This window comes from Mus musculus, chromosome X (assembly GCF_000001635.26).
Source record: "Mus musculus strain C57BL/6J chromosome X, GRCm38.p6 C57BL/6J".
In the NCBI taxonomy this organism is placed as follows: domain Eukaryota; kingdom Metazoa; phylum Chordata; class Mammalia; order Rodentia; family Muridae; genus Mus; species Mus musculus.
Window position 1 is genome coordinate 103,709,482 of NC_000086.7, and position 14,083 is coordinate 103,723,564.

Here is a 14,083-nt window from a genome sequence, read left to right on the forward strand (position 1 = left end):
CTCTGGGGTCTTGGAAGGCTGAGCTGTTCTTTGGTGTGTCATTATTTTCAGGGCCCTTAATATTTCAGAGACTGGCTAATGAGCTCAGGAGAACTTCCTTTTTCTTCATTCTTGCCCAAGGTCGAGAGAGCCCAAGCCTTTTTGCTCAAGCCCCAGGTGATCTATACAGGGACCGTGAGTTAAGGAGTCCCTTTAGTTTCCAGAATCCTGTCTCTGTTGTTGCATACGATTTGGATTAGTTCCCTTAGAGTAAGTAGCCTGCTTGATTGACAGGAAGTCAAGCCTCAGGTTATGGGCCTAGCCAAGAAAGACAGACTGTTGCTTAAAACTCTTAGGCTCTGCTCTGCCACAAGCCTCTGTAACAGAAGGCAAAGTGTTAGAAGGGGAAAGGCCACGGGCAGGTCAGTTTGGCTAGCCATCTGCCCTCACACAATGCTGGCACAACTTAGAGAATACTTGTTTTGTTTTTGATGCTTCCATATATTTTGCAATAGTTCTTATCTGGCCATGAAATTAGCCAATGCTCTTCTTGTTCTTTAGACACAGACACAGCTTTTATACTAAAAACCTGGACTTAGGTTACCCTGCCAGTAGCCCTATTTGTTGCCTCTGTCTACCCATATTCACTGGACGAGAGTAGGGTTTAGTTTCCAACAGGTTGTCTTTGCTTTGAACTAACAGCTAAGGTGATTGCTTTGCTTCTGTTAGACTCCTTGGGGTCTTCCTCCATTCAATTCTGGGTATCCTATGGGATTGGCTTGGGCTGGGGTCTTATCCAAAGGACAGAAGCTAGTCTTAAAGAAAATAGTCTTAGGGGAAACATAGGATTCAGTTCAGGGCACTGTAAGGTGAATGTTTCTAACTGGGCTCCAGGATGGGAGGCCTTGCTAGTTCTTGCTCAGGGCTCATCAGTGCCGCCTGTGATCTGCCCTGTTTCAATCATCTAAAAGGACTCAGAGCCCTGATGCGAGACAATAGGAATAGCAATGACTTGGAGTTCTAGCCACAAGCAAAATCATGTTCTTCCCTCTGGACATGAAACCATCCAGGGTTTCTTGGCTCTGAGAATGTTCTTACAGAAAGTACAAACAGAATAGGGGGCCATGGCCTCCTCCAGTGGGCTGAGATAAGAATGCCAGGAGAAAACACCACATCGAAGTGGTGCCACAGCCCATGTGGGCTGCAAAGGAAATGAGATCCTTATGTTGCTAATTTGTTTACACTTTGCTGTGCTCTGCCTGAAGAAACAAGGCTTTGCTATGTAGCACTGAGACTAGAGGTCTAGCTCATTCCCACAAGAGTCTGGTACCAGCTTCCTGGGGGTTGGGGGGTGGCAGATGAGGCTGACCACCAGAAAGGTCCTCTGAAAGTTTGGAGCTGCTGCTTCTGTCTTGGGAGAACTGAGAAGGTTCGAGGCAGGATATGGTTTCCCCTCTCCCTTGTCTTGGTTGGATGGGTTGGAACCAAGACACCAGTGCAAGCCAAATCTAAGCTCTGCTGGAGGGTAGTCTGGGCAGCCGGAAATGCTTAAGTCATTAGGACAGTTGGCTCACCCCCATGGGGCCAACTGAGATAGAACACGAGTCTCATTCTCCACTGTGTATGGAAACTTAAGCCCAGAGAGCCATGGCTTTCTCTGGGGAGTCATACCCAGAAAGCAAGCCTCTTTCAAGTTAGCTCAGTCTCCATTCCAGACATGTCACTGTGGCCATGTTCGTATCTCCAGTCATCAATCTCCTAATCAGTCCAGGAAGATTGGAAGAGGAGGGATCACAACTTGCTACGAGTCTAGCAGGAAGTCCACAGACTTGCTTAGGAATCTCACATTTCTCTCACTGTACGATGGGGTCTTTATTCTCCCCTCCCCCATGTACATGCTTGTTCAGGGTTGACAGGAAAGGAGGCAGAAATGAATGTGTAGCCTTCTCACCCAGCACTGCCAATTTTCTGAGTGCCACCAGTGAGTCTAGGGTTGAAGTTTTAGCTGGGTTTCTGGGGTTTAGGTCTGCACTTCAGTGGAGAATGTTGCTAAATATCCTTCCCACACCCAAGACATGAGGATCCCTCTATGTCTGGCTCACCTGCCTTTCTAGAGCCAGAGCCACCCAGAAAAGGGACCAGACATGTTAACTAGCCATATACTCTGATTATTAGCTGGTTTTCAGCTGAGGATTCATCTGGAAATGCTCCATCTTCACATTAGCTCACGTAAGTAGTTTACTCCAGGGAGGAAAGGCAAGGTTCTGTGAGATGTGTGCCACATTAGAGGGGAGCTTGGAGAGATCTGAAGGAAACCATGTGGTCTCTTAAAGATATAGAAAGTGAGGCCCAGACAGGCAAAAGATGCTCTTCAACTACTCCAAAGCAATTCAATGGTCAAAGCAGGACTGAAGGTGAGATCTGTGAGCTACCAGGCTTAGACTCCTCACAATATTTTGGAACTTTGGGTCCTTTTTTTGGGTGTGTGTGTGTGTGTATTATTTATTGCATATGTATCCTGCAGACTCCACATAAAGTGAGTTGCATTGGATTCTGCATCTTAGGAGAAAGGTCTTTGAGGGCCCTACATGGCCAGGGCCACAGAGGATACTGCAGTGAGAACAGTGCTTATAGCTAAAGCCCCAAGGAAGAAGCCAACTTTCAGCCTTGGAAAAGTAGCCAGCAACCGAGGCCTTACCTGGTGAAGGAGCTGGTGTGGAGGCCAATGAAAGCAACAGCGGCCCCGGTGGTGGCTGTGATTCGGCAGCCCAAACGGTCAGTGAATATACTCACAATGGGAGAACAGAAGAAGATCATGCCCATAGCGAGGGCTCCGACCCATGCTGCAGAGAAAAGGAGCACAGAGACACCAGGGGTTACTGTTGTGTCTAGTGATGCCTCTGTTCTTTCCCTGCCTCTCCATGGTGGCACTGATAATCGGAGTGCTATGCAAACACAGGTGAAATAGGAAACGGGATTTAAATGGGGGTGCCTGAATTGGACTAGTCAGTTCTGTAACAGAAGGCAGGGATACTAGGCCAGATATGTAGCTTCAGGAATTGAGATGCTTGGATTTGAGGGTGAGGAGGTTAAAGGGCAAGCTTTAGGATTTGAAACAGAAATCTAAATGCTAAAAATCTTAATATGAAGATTAAGGAGCAAGAAAAGATCATAGCCAAAAAAAATGCCTTCTGGAACTGCACTAGAATATAGAGTATATTCAGGGGCCATTTGAAGATCTTCAGAGATGCTATGTAAGCTGGCCATGGAGCCCACATGCTGAAGTCCATCACCAAAGCTCACGTTTGGCAAATCTCTAACCTCCAAACTCGAACGAGTTTATCTTGTTTTTGAGGATGCATATCTGTACCAGTCCTCACCTAGGAGGACTGGTGCCCTTTTACTCACATTCTTCCAGCCCATTTCCCCTTGCTCAGCCCTCAGAAGGAGAGCCCAAGTTTTTTGTTTGTTTAAAAGCTGTTATCGGGTTTCATCTTGAGCCACTCTCTTCTAGGTTAAATAATCTTAGTTCCTTTAAACTTTTCTTTTCAGCTTCAATTTACTTTTGTAACTCTGTAATTATTTTCAGAGTCCTTCTCTGAACTCGTTCCAGGACTTCATCATCATCATCAAAAAGCATTCAGCGTGTGTCACCTGAGCAAGGGCGCTGGGCCAGTTTCTTTCTCCTTCCAAGTGAACAGCCCCAAGTGAGCCAGAGGGAAGGGCCACTCCACTGCCAGTGCCTGCCTGTGCCTTATGCTTTAGCACCAAATAAGACGTTCTCACGAATTACCTTCACTTTGCTAGGCTGTTGTTCTGAGCTCTAGCTGCCTGGCTTCAAAATTCCTGGCCCACGACAGCAGGGAATCTGGACTTACATGTCAGTTTCACCCATTATGATACGTGGGACCCTGAGAAATCACACAATGCTTCCCTAATCAAATTTCCCACTTAGGGGGTGGAGATTAAAATTCTTGTTGTGCTTTCCCCCAAAGTGTTTCCTTGGCAATACTGGGGACTAAATACAAGGATTCATAGTGCTAGGTAAGTTCTGTACCACTCAGCCACAGTACCAGCTCAGTCCTCAAAGTGCTTTCAAATCAAACAACCATCACATGTAATCCTATGTAGAAGAGAGCTTTGGAAATGCTAAGAGAAACAAATAGAACAAATCAATGCAACATGGGCTATAGCCTTAAATGCATAAAAAAGTATAAAAGTATGCTTTTAAAAGTATAACACTTCTGAAAGACACTAGAGGAGAAAATAATTTGTGTAAGCAAAGATCTCATAGAATGTTCATATAAAGTATAGCCTATAAGTGAAACATTGGCCACTAGACTTTATCAAAACTTAAAATGTATCCTTAGAAAACCAACCAACCAAAGTCTGATGTAGCCCAAGCTGTCCTGAAACTAACCACCTCTCCCAACCAGTGTGTACAGTTAGGCCTTTAATATCCTTAGTCTCAGGGGGAGGGGCTAGAGGACATGGATGGGGCAGCTGAAGAGAGGGGTTTTCATCTACACAGCCAATAAGAAGCCATCATTCCTGATGGGTGCAGGCCTTCCAGTGTGTCGACGTTAAGGCCTCCTATGTTCCTGTCTAATCCCTTACCCACTGCTAGTAAGTAAGCCTAATAAATTTATTTGTTTCCCAGGGTGAACATTGGTGGAATCTTAATTTAGTTTGTCAGTGGGACCTTAAGAAAAGGGACAGACATTGTTTACTTTTCTTCCAGGGAAGGAATCCTAGCAACACGAGATTATAGATTTGCATTACCACATTCAGCTTAAAACTTCTGTGTTTTTATTAAAAAAAAAGTTATGATGGCCAGAGAGATGGCTTAGCCAGGAAAAACATTTGCTTCACAAACCTGATGACTTGCATTCCCAGAACTCATGTAAAAACTGGACACTGTATCACTTGTCTTTAATTCTAGTATTCTACAGTGAGCTGGGAGGAGAACCTCCTAAAACTCGTGAGTTAGCTAGCACTGTGTGCACCATGGTCACAAACAACAAGAGAGAGCCTGCATCAGTCACGGTGGAGAGTGGGGGCTGACACTCAGAGCTGTCTGTCCGCTGACCTCCACATGCATGTACCCGCACACACAAACATGTGTACACACACATCACACATATCCGAAATAAATATTAAAAGTTATGAAAATGAAAAGGCACGTAATAGATTGGAAAATATTTGCAACATATATATCTGGCAAAATATACATTCAGCACACAAGTTTGAGTGAATTATCACAATTCAACAGGAAGAATACAAAGAATTCAATTTAAAATAGAGACAAGCTGGGCGGTGGTGGCTCATGCCTTTAATTCCAGCACTGGGGAGGCAGAGGCAGGTGGATTTCTGAGTTTGAGGCCAGCCTGGTCTACAAAGTGAGTTCCAGGACAGGCAGGGCTACATAGAGAAACCCTGTCTCGAAAAAACCAAACCAAACCAAACCAAACCAAACCAAACCAAACCAAACCAAACCAAACCAAACAAAAACAACACCACCAAACAACCCAGAGACGAAAATCTAGAACACACATCATACACATACACACAAAATGAATACCAACTAAGCCCATGAAAAGTTGATAAATATCTTTAATCATCTGAGAAATGCATATTAAAACTACAGTGAGAGTCAGGAATGAGCTGGTAAATAGCCTGCAATTGTAGAACTTGAGAAGCTGAGGTAGGAAGAGTAAGACTTCAAAGCCAGCCTCGGTCACATGGTAAGATGTTCTCTCAGAACAGCAAAACCAACCAACCAACGAAATACACAGGAAACCTCACAATGACACAGCCCTTCCACATCCACTAAGAAGACTACCTATGAAATGGTTAATACTATTGGGGGGATATAGAGGAGCTGGAAATCTCATACACGGCTGGCAGAAATGAAAAATTCTAGACTCACTTTGGAAAATAGCTTGACAACTTCTCATGAAGCCGGTCATGCACTTAACATATCCCACCGAAATCCTACTCTTAATATTTATGTCTATACAAAACACTATACCTAGGGATGAAGGTGTAACTCAGAGACAATCATTACCTACCATGTACCAGGTTCTGGGTTTGATGCCTCCTAGTACTACCAGAGGGGAACAAACCCCAAAACAATCCAATGACCCTGGTTATCAATAATTATAGTATGTTCTTTTCATACTTGATAAAACCTGACAACAATTCACATATACTGGTAAAAGAATAAATAAATGCATATATGTTAATACTGCAAAATATAGCACACCCACATATAGTAATAAACTAGTGATACACAAAGCAACTTGGACAATTCTCAAAGGCATTATGGGGACAGAAAAACAAAGAGAAGATGAATGTGAGATTTATTAGAGAGGGACAGTAGTGAACATTTTGGGGTGACTGTGGTAGTTCTTTTTTGAGGGTGTATGGTTGTTGGAAGTAACTGTTTTCTGAGCAAACCGCCATCTTGGGCTATTCAGCTGCATCCCCTTGGAAAAGATCATCCCAGGTGTGCTTGTCAATGAATTACACCCCAGCACAAAGGCGCAGAGAGGGACATGCATTGAGAATTTTGGAAGTTTGGTTTGTTTAAGAATACAGAAATATTATAAGAATGTGATTTTATTTTAATCCCAGGTGTAGAGATGTGGCTCTGCTTTAGACTGTCCACAGCAGCTGACTATGATTTGCCTCGTGCTTTAGCAGAGATAAAGTTTTGCCAGTTGTAGATAGTTTCTGCAGTTGTGTGACATTTGGAATTCTGGGAACTTTTCAGAGGGTATGTAAACGCTAGGGCTCCAAGATCATTCAGGAGGGTTGGTTGTAGTTTGTTGATAGTCATGCTCAAAGAAGAAAGGAAAGAAGAAAGAAATTAGATTCAGGGATATCTCTCCCTCCTTCCCTCCCTCCTTCCATCTCCTATCCTTCTTTCTCTCCTATCTAGTGATAGGGGGTGAAGTGTGGGGGTGATATAAGGTGGCAAACAGAGAACCCACAATATAGCAAGGACCAGTTACAGGGACAGGAGAGTCTTACTGGAGTATCCTGTTTCTTACTACCTGTTGTACACAATGCTACCTTAATTGTCCATGGCCTAGGGAAGCAAAAATAAATGGGTGCAGCCACATAGTTTCATCTATGTGACTGTGTAAAAGTCCCCATCTCTGTTGGGTAAGGCTTTTCCTGTTGTGGGAAGAGCACCCATGCCCCTGTAAGTAATTCTTCATCTATGCTCTATAAGGAAGCCCAATAAACTCATTGTTCCCCAGAATGAACTTGGGTAGGATCATGTCTTGGTTTGTTGCTAGTAGCCTAGGAGAAGGGGTAGACATTATTTATGTCTCACCCTGGGAAGGAATTTTAGCAGCAGTGGTTCAGTGGTAGTGTGTGTTAGCATGTATGCGAACATAAAAACTGAGCATAGCCGGGCGTGGTGGCGCACGCCTTTAATCCCAGCACTTGAGAGGCAGAAGCAGGCAGATTTCTGAGTTCGAGGCCAACCTGGTTTACAAAGTGAGTTCCAGGACAGCCAGGGCTACACAGAGAAACCCTGTCTCGAAACAAACAAAAAACAAAACAAAACAAAACAAAAAACCAAAAACTGAGCACACAAAAATGTGACTATTTCTACATGTAAAATGTATTTCTAAATCTTACATTGGTTTTTAAAGGGGCAGAGGCTCAGTGTAAAGAGAACTTGGCTAGCATGTATGAGGACCTAGATTCAATTCCTGACACTAAAAGTGGCAGGGCAGGAAAGCAGGGTGTACCACTTTGAGATCTTACTTGAGGTACACACATCTCACACACACACACACACACACACACACACACACACACACACACTCACACACTGTTCTATCCTGACTTAAAAATACCTCAGTTGCATCGTGAAGAAAAAACTATTAATTCAGTAAGTTGTCTTTCAGACACTCTATAACTGAGCTGTTCTGAATATCTACAGTACAGTGAAAACTGATAAAAATATCTTTTGTATTGTCCAAGGAAGTTTACACTTTATTTGACATAGCTTTTAAAATTAATCTAATTTTCAAAAACTTAAAAAGTTGAAACAACAATTGATTGACAGAAAACAGTCAAGGCAGCTCAGAGAGCATCCCATGAATCATTTACCGAATTTTTCTTTTTTTTTCTTTTTGGTTTTTCGAGACAGGGTTTCTCTGTGTAGCCCTGGCTGTCCTGGAACTCACTCTGTAGACCAGGCTGGCCTCGAACTCAGGAATCCACCTGCCTCTGCCTCCCCAGTGCTGGGATTAAAGGTATGTGCCACCACACCCGGCCCTAATTTTTCTTTATGTAACTGTAGTGCAATATTAAAATGAGGAAACCAACAGTGGTGTGATACATGCTAATAGTCCTGTGTCCTTTCATTATGCAAAGATCCCTATCACAGTTAAGATGCACAACTATTTCAACATCACAAAGATTCTCCTTTTTACCATCTATTTATAGTCATGCCAGATGTTCTTGCTACCATCCCTGATTCCTAACAACACCCACTAACTTCTATTGTGTCTTCATAACATTTTTATTTTAAGAAAGTTACATAAGCGGAGCATGGTGACACATACTTGTCATCCTAGCACTTGAGATTCAGAGGCAGGAGGATCAGGAGTTCAAGGCCAGCCTAAGTTACATACTGAGTCCAAGTTCTGCCTGATATCCATGATACCCTGTCTCAAAAAACCCAAAATACTAAGATGAAAGTTGTATAAATACAGACATGACCTTTGAAATTACTTTTAAAGGTTCTGCACAGCAAAGGAAATAATCACCAGAGTGAAGATACAACCACAGAATGGGACAAAAATCTTTGTCATGTATATTTCAGAATTATATAGTCTCTCTCTATTCAGACTAATATATCAGACAGAGAATTACTATCTAAAACATGTAAAGAACTACAAAAGTTAAATACCAATCCCAATTATCCAATCTATAAATGTATCAATGAACTAAATAGTTTTCAAAGGAAGAAATATAAGCAATGAATAAATACTTGAAAGTAAGAAATGGTGACACAAGCTTGTAATTCCCATACTTGTGAGGTGGAAGCAGGAGGATAAGGAGTTCAAACCCATTCTCAACTGCATCGTGAGTCAGACGGGAAACAGAGACTTATGTAAGAACCTCTCACCAACAATAGCAACAAAAACAAACTTGAAAAGTGTTTAACATCGTTATCCATCAAGGGAGTGCAAATTTAAATAGCTTTGAGCATTCATTTCATCCTAACCATAATGACTATTCTGATTATCTATTCTGAAAACAAACGAATGCTGGAGAGGATATGGGGAAAGGAACATGTACACACTGCTGGTGGGAGTGTAAACTGGTGTAGAGAGCATGGAAATTTGTATGAATGTTTTTTCAAACCCTAAAAATCAGTCTGCCATGTATCTTGTATACCATTCCTGGGCATACGTCCAAGTGAGTCTAATCCAACAGACCACAGAGAGACTTGCACATCCATAGTCACAAACTCTAGGAAATGGAACCAGCATAGATGTCCACCAACAGGATGGATTAAAAAATGTGATACATTTACACATTAGAATTTTATTCAGTCTTAAAGAAAAAAAGAATGGAACTGAAAATGTGTATGCTATGTGAAAAAAGCCAGATGCAGAAAACAACAACAAACAAAAACAAATACTATCATGATCTGTGTGGGTGGGACTTGACCTGATTAGGGGCAGTGAGGGAGTGAAGAACAGATACACAAACAGATACGCATATAGAAAAGCTGGGGTCGGGTGAGCTATGTGCATTCTGATGGAGATGCACCAGCTATCAGAGCAATCCAGAACCTCTGTGTATTGATTATGTGTAGCACAGAAGGAAGGAGTTAGTTAATCTCTTAGGATATCTTTGTAGGTGAGTAGTGTCCCACTGTAAACACCTGGGAGGAGATATTTACTGGTCCGGTTGGTGGCGTGAACCTGGGAGAGCAGAGGGGGACCTAAAAATGAAGTGAGTGAAGGCTTCATGCAATGGCTAACTTTATTCAGAGCATCAGGCGATTTATATCCTGAAGGCTAAGAGGAATCACACGAGTAAGGTGTTCAATCACAAGAACAAGGCAGAGGTGGCAAAACCACGTTTTTCCATAGAAGCACATGAATAACAACAGCTGAAGTAAACACACTCTTAGCTGCTACACCTCAGACCTCAGGAAGTGCACAAAAACACAGTCCAAGAACAGGTCTGTGTTTTTAAAGAAACTGAGGTCACAAAACTCTTGTCATGTATTCTCGAGGGTTTCTCACAAGCACTGAGAATACCTTTCCCATGACTCCATTCTTAGACTGTGCTCTGACCAAGAGGGAGCTGCGGTTGCTAGCTCTTGCACACACTGATCCAGCATTCGTAAACACTAGAACTTGTAGCACACTGTCCACATTCATATTCAGACCCGGGGAAGGCTTTGCCATCTCGCTGAGCCTCACTCACAGGTGAGAACTTTGCCCTTTCAGTGGAAATGAGGCGTTGGTCCTTGACTTGCCTGTGCCCACGTCAACAATACTCATTTATTCATGGATTCCTCGGCTCCCCACACCCGTGCCCCCTCCTATTTCTTAGATGTTCATAATGGATCTTCACAGTTAGTCTAGGGGCGGTTCACAGCAATGCTGGACACCCAACTGTGGAGAGAAAAACAAAACACGTAGCCTCTGGCCCGGGGTTATTTGAGCTCAAAGCTGGAAAAAATGTGAAAATCAGTAAGACACCCCAGCCCCCGCACTCCCCCTGCAATGTGCCTTTCTCGGGGCTGCTTTTAAAAGCTGAGCCACAACAAACAGCTACCACCAGCTCACCAAGGCTGCAAGCTGCAGCCCAGGATTCTCTACCCCAGAAGGGTCCCACAGCTGTAATCTGGAGGGAGGTGGGCCGTAAAATATAAGTCTAATTCTTTCTGGCAGGGTGACTCAGCAACAAGTCCCCCCCCTCCACCTTGTTAAGCAATTTCCTCCTAACCCTTAAGGTGGCTATGTTAATTAGTTGGTAAACTTGCAAAGAGTAACATAATTGGTTCCCAGCCCCTTCAGAGCCAAAGGGGCAATGTCTAGAAGCTGGACTCCTTAGGGATCCATTGTCACAGAACTTGCCCCTCTGTGAGGAAACGCAGGGGTTTAAGACTTTACAAACCCAAAGAGAAAATTGGAATGCTCTCGGGTCCTTTGGTCATAGATTAATCCTTCTCCCATGTCCTCTCAAGCAGCTAAACTTACTGGCCATTCTTCAGGAAACCAAAGGCATTATGTCCTAAACCTAATTCAAAATGATGAAGCTACAATGCTTTTATCCTTCCGTATGTCCTTAAAATCTCCTTGAATTTATTGACATAAAATTTCAGAGTACTAACATATACCTATCTACCTATGTTCAGATACTATTTGTCCATGTCTTAACACTAACATTAACAACTGTGCTCCCTTCTTTTCTTTATTTTCATTCTTTTTCTTTGCCTTTATTCTTGTGCTTCTCTAGGGAGTGGTCCCTCGTCTGACTAATGTGAGTTTCTAATACTGGAGACATAACTGATTCAGGCTCCACTCATCATAACTCCCATGCCCCAGGTGGGCGCCTTGACCTGACTAGGGTAGTGTGGAAATGAAGAAAGAACACACACACACATTCATGAAAAAAAAAGCCGGGGTCAGGTGGGTTGTGTGCACTCTGATGGAGAACACCAACAGTTGGGAGCTACCTAGGACCTTAGCCTGTTTATTATGTACAGCACAACACAGCAGGGGAGTTAGACCTCCATAGGAGGTCTCAGTAGCTAAGCAGTCTCAGACTGTGGAAGTCTGGGAGGCAGCAGCTACTAGTTTTTGCATGAACTGGTCAGTCATTTGCACTCCAACCTGAGGAAGGTTTTGCCATCCCTGTGAGTCTCACAGCTTGGCCTTTCCCATGGGTCTGAGGCACTGGTCCTTGACATGGCTGTGCCCATGCTAACAATACACATTCACACAGGGCTTTCTCACTTCCCAACAAAATACCTCATATTTTCTCTTCTCTAAGGAGATGGAAGTTTGTAAAAAATTGAGTGTGTGTCTGTAAGTGTGTGTATGTGACGTAACTTTTATTCACCAGATATAATTGTTGTCTCTGAGACTTACTGCTGAATAAGCTCACCCTTTCTAGTTTTTTCCGATCTCTGGATGGCTGGTTCAACTCTGGCTCAAACTCCTCTCCAAGTGGACAGATTCAAATTAGCTTCTCTCTGCTTCTGACTGAATTGCTCTGCTTGGCCTCATAGTAACTGGCAATCTGTTCTAATCTTCTGGCTCCTTCTCATTCTCTGTCTCATTCTGTCTTCACCTGCAACCTGTCTCTCTAAGACTGTCCCAGTAAAACTGCTCCCCGCCCACGCACTGCTCTCTTAAGTCACCTCTCTTTCCTGTCTGTTCTCATAAGACTTGGGCATATCTTATCTCTGACTCATTTTTTCAAATCTGTCACTTGGTATGCCCATCAACTAGATGTCATTTTCAAATATGGCTGCTTTCCTCTAAATGTGTGTGCTTAGTTTTAGGAAGTTCGGCTATAATATAACATAGATTGCTTGGAGTTTATCCTCTGGAATTTACTCTGTTCTATTTTTTTCTAACCCATTTTCTTTCTGCTGGTCAGATCAGATTTTTTTTTCCACTTCTGGTCCTCCCAGGTCTGCCCCCTGCCCTTGTGATGCCCCCAAGTTCAATCTGTACTACTCATATGCTCTCTGGAACATGGTTAAATTCCCAGTGGCCAGTCCCTTAAAGAAAACTGAGTCTTGATACATATGCAGCTAGAGTCAAGAGCTCCGGGGTACTGGTTAGTTCATAATGTTGTTGCACGTACAGGGTTGCAGATCTCTTTAGCTCCTTGGATACTTTCTCTAGCTCCTCCATTGGGGGCCGTGTGACCCATCCATTAGCTGACTGTGAGCATTGACTTCTGTGTTTGCTAGGTCCCGGCCTAGTCTCACAAGAGACAGCTATATCAGGGTCCTTTCAGCAAACGCTTGCTAGTGTATGCAATGGGGACACATGTTTCAACATCACCACTATGCTACATCTGGGAAGGACAGAGGTCCCTTGGCACAGTTTCCTGTGTGACTTCAATTAACATTACACTGATGGTGAAAGTCCCAATATCCTCTTTGGCCTTAATTGACACCACCTTGGCACCTTTCCAGAAACAGGGGGAGGTGTGATCAGAGGTTACAGTCTGGCAAAGGTGAAAGCTCACTTTTTCTACATGGGCTCTACTAACACTGTGGGGGAGGGGGAGGGCCTTGTTACTGGTTCACAACTCAGTTTTCTCTGACCCCACCCAGCTGTGCAAGGCAAACATTTTAGGGATACTGTGTTACAGCTGAGAGTATAAAACTTTAGGCTCCTTGTTAGATTTTTGTTCATAAAGGACGAGTGGGATACATTTTCCCCTATGGCATTCAGCTGGAGTGGATGAGTCAATGTCCAGCTAAGATACCTCTTTTCTGGTCCTTTAAGGAGAAATTGGGCTTCTCTCAGAGCTTCTTTGTCTGCCGCCATTGGCATTTCTAGGTTGCTGGCTTCATAGTGCCACATTTAAGATATATGAAGCAAAAACAAACAAACAAAACCCCAATAACAAAAAACAGACAAATAACCAGGAGATTCACTTCATGCCATTCCTCCAGCTCTGAAGTCTGTATTATTATTATTTAAAGATTTATTTATTGGTTATATGTAAGTACACTGTAGCTGTCTTCAGACACTCTAGAATAGGGAGTCAGATCTCGTTACGGATGGTTGTGAGCCACCATGTGGTTGGTGGGATTTGAACTCCGGACCTTTGGAAGAGCAGTCGGGTGCTCTTACCCACTGAGCCATCTCACCAGCCCAGTCTGTATTATTTTACTGAACAATCACTTAACACAGTCTCTGACTCAGACACATGGCTATCCTACAAACATTGATTAGAACACATTAATGATGCAGAGATACAGTCACAAGTACCTGATGGTAGGTACAATATGGAACACACTGTCTTTTTGCAGAACTGGGGACTGATTGCAAGGCTTTGCTCATGCTAGATAAGTATTCTACCC

General features: G+C 43.3%; 1 protein-coding gene across 2 annotated transcripts in view; it reads right to left on the minus strand.

Annotated features, from left to right (window-relative positions):
* Slc16a2 (solute carrier family 16 (monocarboxylic acid transporters), member 2) overlaps positions 1 to 14,083 on the minus strand; it is a 124,575-nt gene that overhangs the window by 12,068 nt on the left and 98,424 nt on the right. For both annotated transcript variants that reach the window (NM_009197.2, XM_030251272.1), the window contains exon 2: positions 2,678 to 2,822. In NM_009197.2, coding sequence (NP_033223.2) covers positions 2,678 to 2,822 — 145 coding nt within the window. The remainder of the gene's footprint in view (positions 1 to 2,677; positions 2,823 to 14,083) is intronic.